This window comes from Gymnoscopelus braueri (genome assembly GCF_963280865.1).
Source record: "Gymnoscopelus braueri genome assembly, chromosome: 8".
Classification (NCBI taxonomy): domain Eukaryota; kingdom Metazoa; phylum Chordata; class Actinopteri; order Myctophiformes; family Myctophidae; genus Gymnoscopelus; species Gymnoscopelus braueri.
In genome coordinates this window covers 33,431,007-33,438,588 of record NC_137609.1, presented here as the reverse complement: position 1 = coordinate 33,438,588, position 7,582 = coordinate 33,431,007, and the positions used below count along the sequence as shown (strand labels likewise).

The 7,582-nt window shown below is 40.4% G+C and overlaps 1 protein-coding gene across 2 annotated transcripts; it reads right to left on the bottom strand.

The window, feature by feature from the left end:
* On the bottom strand, positions 1-4,479 carry hmgb1a (high mobility group box 1a). 2 transcript variants are annotated; one of them, XM_080435623.1, is made up of 5 exons: positions 4,385-4,479; positions 1,916-2,083; positions 1,348-1,493; positions 858-1,032; positions 1-682 (listed from the first exon to the last, which is right to left on the bottom strand). In XM_080435623.1, the coding sequence occupies exons 2-5, from the start codon at positions 2,066-2,068 to the stop codon at positions 533-535; spliced, it is 624 nt and encodes a 207-aa protein (XP_080291749.1). In that variant the 5' UTR covers positions 2,069-2,083; positions 4,385-4,479; the 3' UTR covers positions 1-532. The 2 variants fall into 2 exon arrangements, with proteins under 2 accessions (XP_080291749.1, XP_080291748.1); XM_080435622.1 differs by lacking the exon at positions 4,385-4,479 and adding an exon at positions 3,368-3,385.
* Positions 4,480-7,582: the final 3,103 nt, after the last annotated feature.

Sequence of the window (7,582 nt, the reverse complement as noted above, 5' to 3'; positions counted from 1 at the left end):
TTTATTACAAAATGTTTATTGACATCATAAGCAATTTAAATTCCAACAATAAACAAGGCATTTTTTTTTCTTTTTGAAATAACAGTGGTACTCAAAAGAACATTAAGTTGAATACGTCAATTTTGATATATGCCATGAAAAAAAGAACACAGGGAAAAGACACACTCAGACTGAACTCAAAAGTTTTTTTGTGCTGTGCACCTCTAGCTAGGGTAAATACGGTAAGCCCACCTGTCCCTGGGCCATTCTAAAACCCCTTCAACTGTACCAGGTGGGATAGTGGTCTAGGAACTACCACTGGAAAATATAAGACTGGCAGAAAGATACAGACACGTTACTTTTGTAGTGTTAACTATACAAAAACGGAGAAAAAAACAACTGTACAGCTTAAAAATAACTGATATACACAGCCTTTTCATTTTATGTTTTTTTTCCCCCAACATACTCTTTTTTTTTTATCCATTAAGTGAAGTGTGTACAAGTGGATTAAATGCTTTATAAACAAGGAACTGAGCACAATATGTAACGGTATCTACTCGTCATCATCGTCGTCTTCATCCTCATCTTCGTCATCATCCTCATCGTCGTCATCATCATCCATCTTCTTCTCCACCACCTTGGCTGGGGCTTTCGCAGCTGGTGCACTGCCTGGTTTGCCCTTGGCACGGTAAATTGCAACCTCCTGTGGTGAGGGAATGAAATATAAGTTATTCTATACTAACACTGCCCACTATCCTACTTTCCAAAAACAAGTGTGTCTTAACAACTTAAACCATGTGTATGTTTTACAGCTCCTTGGCATCAATACACTGAATGCAGAGTGACACTATCCAAGACCATGTCAACCATTTATTTACCTTCTCATACTTCTCCTTCAGTTTAGCGGCCTTCTTCTCAAAGGGCACCCTATCCTCTGATGAGGTGCCGTTCCACATCTCTCCCATCCTCTTGGCAACATCTCCAATGGTCAGACCAGGGGTCTCCAGTTTGAGCTTGGGGCGGTACTCCGCGCAGAAGACGAAGAAGGCAGATCTGAAGAAAAGGGCAAGAATAGTGAGCGGGGCTGTAGCAGCAGCTGTCACTTGTCACAACCTAACAACATGAACCCTAGCGTCCCCATTCTGGGCATGCCGCAATATGCAAACATTTGGTGAAAATAGATAAACTTTTGACGAGAACAGTAGATCAAGCTCGCAAAGCACCACTATTTAGGCAAAGCGATATGGTGTAGAGGGGGGAAAAAAGGATAGAACCCGGTTCAAAGTATTTAGGTTTTAAGTGTTTAAAACAGCCTCTTGCATTGTAGATGAGGCTCAGTCAAAAGGAAATGTTGACAGCTGGACTCACGGGGGTCTCTTGGGGGCATTGGGGTCCTTGAAACGCTTCTTCTTCTCTCCCTTGGGTGGAATCCAACCGGTCATCTCCCTCTCATATCGCACCTTGTCCAGTTTGGCAAGGTCCTCAAACTTGCCCTTCTCCTTGGGAGACATGGTCTGAAAGGCATACAACATGACAATTAAGGCACTCCATGCAGAATACCCATGATTTAGTCTAATAGTAGATGTATCCTACTAGCTACATCAGGTGTGCAATGATCTACTTGTACAGTATGCAATTTGGGATATCTACAAAAATATGCTTCTAGAATCCACAAGGACAGTATAACAATCTGAATTGCATGATTCAGATTGCCAAGCACAAGATTCATGCAATTAATTACCTTCGGCATATGGAGCTGTGACATCCAAACAAAAATAAATTCAAATTTGTGTAACTTCTCACTGCATAACATACTGTATGTTGGCATATGTAGCTGCAATGATCCCATATTATGTAGTCTACAATTTAGATAGCAAGGGAAAAGGTGACACGTCTGTACAAACTAGCCCATGACAGGCTTCCTCACTCTTCCTACCTTCCATCTCTCTGAGCACTTCTTGGAAAACTCTGCAAAGTTGACTGATGCTTCTGGGTGCTTTTTCTTGTGTTCCCCCCGACAGGTCTGAACAAAGTAGGCATAAGAGGACATCTTCCCCCTCGGCTTGGTTGGATCTTTATCTTTACCCATCTTGATAATCAGTACCTTAAAAACAAATATGGCTATTTTTAATAAAATGTCAATCAAGTAATATAATTACAATCATCATACCTATTCTTATTATTCTTAAGTCTTATTTAGGGTTGAATATGTAGATAGAACTGGATTGCTCATTTATATACACTTTATTTGAGTTATGTGCTTTTGTGTCCAACTATACTGTACTCCTCACTATTATTAATTTACAACATAAGAGGACCCTTTCAGGTTCAAGTTTATTTTTTTATTGAAGCATTGTTACCCCCACATGTAAAATGTATTTATCATAAAGCCTACAGCACATGTTCAGATGTGCACCAAAGTAGATCATGTATCCAGTATCCACTATTAATGGACTATGGCCTACAATTTGATCTCCCCTCCCCACTGTCAAACCACTACAGTTAGTTAAACATAGACCATTAAATAAACACATCCGGTTCTGGAGGGTCCGATGGAAAATATGTTATGAAAACGACCATCTTGTCATTGTTGTTTTCCTTTTCTATCATCATAACGTGGAATGCCTTCTTAATAAGCCTCAGTGGTCACTGGCTGTCAACCCTTAAGATCATCGTTTCAGACATGACGACACATTTTCACTAGGAAAATTACTAGTACTTCTATTGTAACAGTTTCCTCATAACTAGAACATAAAGCGAGCCGTTAAAGTCACTTTCACTGCGCTACACTATAAAAGTTTATTAAGTTCAAGAGTAGAGCACAAATTACTTGGGATGACTTCTCTCGGCAATAATGTTTAAAAACCCCAAAGTATTATAAATAAAGCAACAGCATTGTGAATGTGCATAACTTTTGCTTCAGTAAACGTTTGATAAAGCAAAAAGAATTACAAAGAGACGTTACAAATGTGTTTATTTAAAAAAAAACAATAAAACTCTTAATTTCTTATTACGTGATCAGCAAATCTTGACGAATCATCTTTCCTTTCAGTAGAGTACAAAGTCAATATTTTTTTTCAAATCCGATCAAAATTCGGCATATTTCATAATAACTCCATATCCACCGTTAACCGCTATTGCAACTCGCAAGTAACGTGTGGAGTCTGAACTATAGCAATGGCGCATAGGCTTCTCGTTGAGGAAAAAGGAGGTCAAACACGACGGCAATATTTCTTCTTCCATTTTGGGAGAAAGGCTTCTTCGTGAAAGAAAGTCCCCCTCAAATGTCTCCTTCCGCCTTCATGTTCGGTTTTTAAATCGACAAACACGTCCAAAACGCCCGCGACGCTGACAACAAATTTCCCCGGTAGAATCCCATTGCACTGACCGTGTTGTATAGTAATACATTGGGCTTGTGTTGTAGTGAGTTGGTTCCTATGAGCGCGGAATGGCCGCTTGTCTTCATCCACTAACATGGAGAATATGGCTCCTTGTCTTTGTGTCAGCGGCTCACTGCAATAGAGGGCAGAGCGACCTGCGGCGGACCCACCTCTTTTCAAACTGCGATTTCGACACTTTAAAATCATCGGAAAAATAACACGATGGCATCGTTGCGATGATGAAAGATTGAACTTTTTTTCTCTGTTATTACATTTCATAGTTTGTCATTCGTTTCGTTAGAAAACCCGGTTAGAAAAAGTTGGACCGCAACTGCGCCTCTGCCGTTCGCCTCGACTGTCTTGTTTCCTATGCGAATACAGTCAGCCATTACAGTAAAGCGCAGATTCACGGGGATTTTTTTTCTCCATCGTTTTTACTTGTCATTTAGCTCAAACAACTCAACCTATGTATTTATTCGGAGATGTTGTGTCTTTTTCCCCACGTTTCACATTTATCTAAATTCCCATGCTTTTCCCCAGTGTTCACCATTATACAGGCGTTCAGCCTCGCAATATACACTGCAATGCCAATGGCTAGCATTGTAAGTTAGCTAACCGTGTTGAGCGCTGTACCCAGTTGTCCGCTCGAAATTCCCTTATTTTTTACACGATAACTACCACGCGATTCGCCACGATACTGTGCAAAACATATGACCACAATATTAAAAATAATTCTTATTTACAAAAAGCGACATTTTGACCAGAGCCGTTGAATAGTTGCCATTTTAACAAAGCTCCCTCGTCCACACTCCCCAGTCAGTCGGAGTCATGTATCTGCTTAGCGAAATTAATCATTTTCTCTCTTTTTTTTTGACGTTTCGTCAAAACGAAAAAAATCGAAACTGCAAAAGCCATTACGTTTGAGTTAGATAAACGCGTGACTAAGATTTTTCAAGAATGTTATCGCCGTTTTCATCCTGATCGCGACACTTATTTGGATTGTCTGGTTTATGGGATATACTTACCACTAGGTGTAATGTTCTGTGTGTATCTCAATGCTGCTCTGCAATGGCTGTGTGAGAGAACAAACAGCAGCGGTACGCAGTGTCTTCAGCCCCAGACTCTCTAACGTTACTCCCGGTGGGGCTCGCGTCCCATTGGCCGGCGCCCCGAGTAGCGCCAGTACTTGCCAGATTGTGCGAGAGAAAGAAGCAACCCATGTCTATGAAAACAAGCCCAAAAGAAGCGAAGACTTGGCTCGATTTACAAGCTCACAAGACGCGACGCGTTGTGAGCTTGTAGATCTGCTATTTTCAATAGCAACAAAATTGCATTATTTTCAAAAAGAATCTTGAGGAGAAAAAAAAGGCAATTTGGGAATATTCTTTGAAACATTCTTTAACAACCCAAATCTTGTGTGGGGGTCCCATCCTCTTGACTCCCTGGCACGAAATATTTTCAGATGGGGGTCCTTGGACAAATACATATTCATCTGGGGGTTCTTAACATGAAAATGTTTGAGAACCACTGGTTTAAAAACAACATTAGGAAACAAGCCCAAATAAGCAACTACACTTCTGAAACAAGCCCAAAATCGCTTATAATAAGCGGACATGGCAACACGCAGTAGCGCCCGCGCGATTGGACGGACGCTTTTCATTGTTCTAATAGAACACGAGGCGCCATTGGCTCGCCTTTGTGAAACGTCATTTAGCTTTTCGGGGGCGCGTGGATACGAAAACAAATCGCTCCAAAGCAGCACGTTGGTGCTAGTAGTAGTGAGTGTTTTGCCATAGTATTGAATTCACTGCTATGGAGAGCCCCAGTGTAGTACAGTAGGCAAGGAGTACATGAATGAGACCATGTAGAGTGGAGCGCCTGGTGACAAAACCACTTGTACGACTGTGATGGGAGTGTGTTGGTGGGCGTTTCCCCATACCATCAACCAACACTATTGTCCATTCACCTCAGCCATTGTAATTAGTACTTTGATTACATAAAATAAGAAGATCGTGTTTTTGAAAATGTAATCTGGAGAGTGAATGCTAAATCTGATTTGAGCACATTGGGGACCTGTCCAATGTGAATGTTTACATAATTTGGCAATGATTTGAATCCCAAAAATATTGTGATAGCCTATGTAGAGACAGCTTGCATTCGTTTTTAACCACTTAAACCCCATATGGGTAACCGGAGTCCCTCAATACTCAATACTAGTGTCTTTTCTGTTATTGTGGGGAAAGCTTTCGCTGAAAATAGCCGATCGACAAGCTCACAATGCCACCCACGCCCTACATTGTGAGCCTGTCGATCTGCTATTTTCAGCTAAAGCTTTCCCCACAATACCGATGCTGGGGTTCAAGTGGTTAAACAATTTTGGCCTTGGGTTTACATTCCATGGCCCATGAGCAAGCAAAATGTGTATCTTTGTTTGTTTGTTTGTATCCATCAAATAGGTTTTTCCACTGCTATAATGAGAATAGGCCAGCTTGTACCAGCTTGCATAGAGGATTGTGTAACACATTTATAACGTTAATGACTATAGATAGTATAGTATTATTTTTCTTTTAAGCACACTGATAGCTTTTCATGGCTTATTGAGACTATTTAGACAACTGTAACTATGTGTCGTCATCATCATCGTTGATTATTAGGGAGTAGGCTATGAGTGCCCATCCACACTGTATGCATATGCTCTTAATTTGAAGGTTATAAAGCCTAACCCTTCCAACCGATGAACAAGAGCCAATTTGATGTTGTTATATTTGGTTCAAATAAAACTGTGAACTCAAACTTCTCTGACATAAAACATAATAATAATAATGAAATGGAAAAAGTTCTTTCTCCAATAAAGTTTAAGTAGGCCATTGCTAGTAATCCTATAGGCATGTTTCTTACTAGTGGAAAAGCAGCATATTGGATTTTTTTTTAAACATTTGACTGCCAACTCAGACTTGGTTGATCAATGCTGTGTCCTCTCTAATTAGCATCTAATCTATATTGCTTTACACCAGTTTCCATAAAGATTAAAAACATAGGGATTTATCATATATTTTTTCTCTCTATCTTGTTGTCACAAATACTGTCACTTTGTCTGCAAGGAATGCTATTAATGGTATTTTTCATAATCTATGCATGTGTTTATTCAAATGTTCTGTGATTTTGTATGGAATGGGCTATATTTTAAGTTATGCCTATATGTCCGTTTTTATATGAAAAAAAAAACAATTTAGGGATGTTTATTTCAGCACATCTTATATGGCCAGGTTGGTTTAGCCCAGGGGTTCTCAACCTGTGGGTCGGGACCCCCATTATTGCATCAAAAGTAGGCTAATCAGCAAACTATACTATACAAACTGGTCAAACATTGGCAAAAAAATTGATAAATTGTCAAATAAGACAGACAGACAGACAGAGATAATAATATAAGTTTTACACTCCAACTCAATGACAAATAATCGTAGCGAATTTAATATGGGAGCAATGACAGTGACTGCCAGCAAAAATAAATGACATAATGCTTTCTAAAATGTATTACGTTTAATGGCGTGTGGGCGTGCGTGCGCGCGTGCACGCTCGCGTGTGGTGGCGTTCCTTTCTGTTTCATGGTGGAACTTAAATATACCGCACAAGTTGTTTATCCATGGAATTTATACATATTTATTTGGGAAATATCGAGTAGGCCTAAATTACATATTTTCCAGATAAATATATAATATAGGCCTATTCCTATTATGCTCGTAACTAGAAACAAAGGAAATGGCTGACGCATCATTTATTCCTTTATGCCTGGATTAAGCATGGGACAGACACACTGATTTCGAATGCCAATCACAACCACATGCTGTCTGTGATGCCGTGACTGTCCCTGCCCCATTCTGCATCAAGAAGAGGTATTAATGACAGAACGCCAGCCTGCTCAGGAGACTTGAAGGCTACCAGTGTATGCATTCTAATGAGTGTTCTCCGGGAAAAACATATGCAAATTCATTTTGTCATCATCATCATCATGAGGGAAACGGAGGACAGGAGAGCAGCAGAGATACAGGAGGGGCTTGGGGGGGGAGGAGGGGGGCCAGATAAAGGAGGAGGGATACATAAAGGAAATGGGATGGGAGACGGGATACACACAAATGCACGCACGCACGCACGCACACACACGCACGCACACATGCACACATTACACAAGAGAAGCAGGGGGGGATTGTATTTCAGAGTGGGGG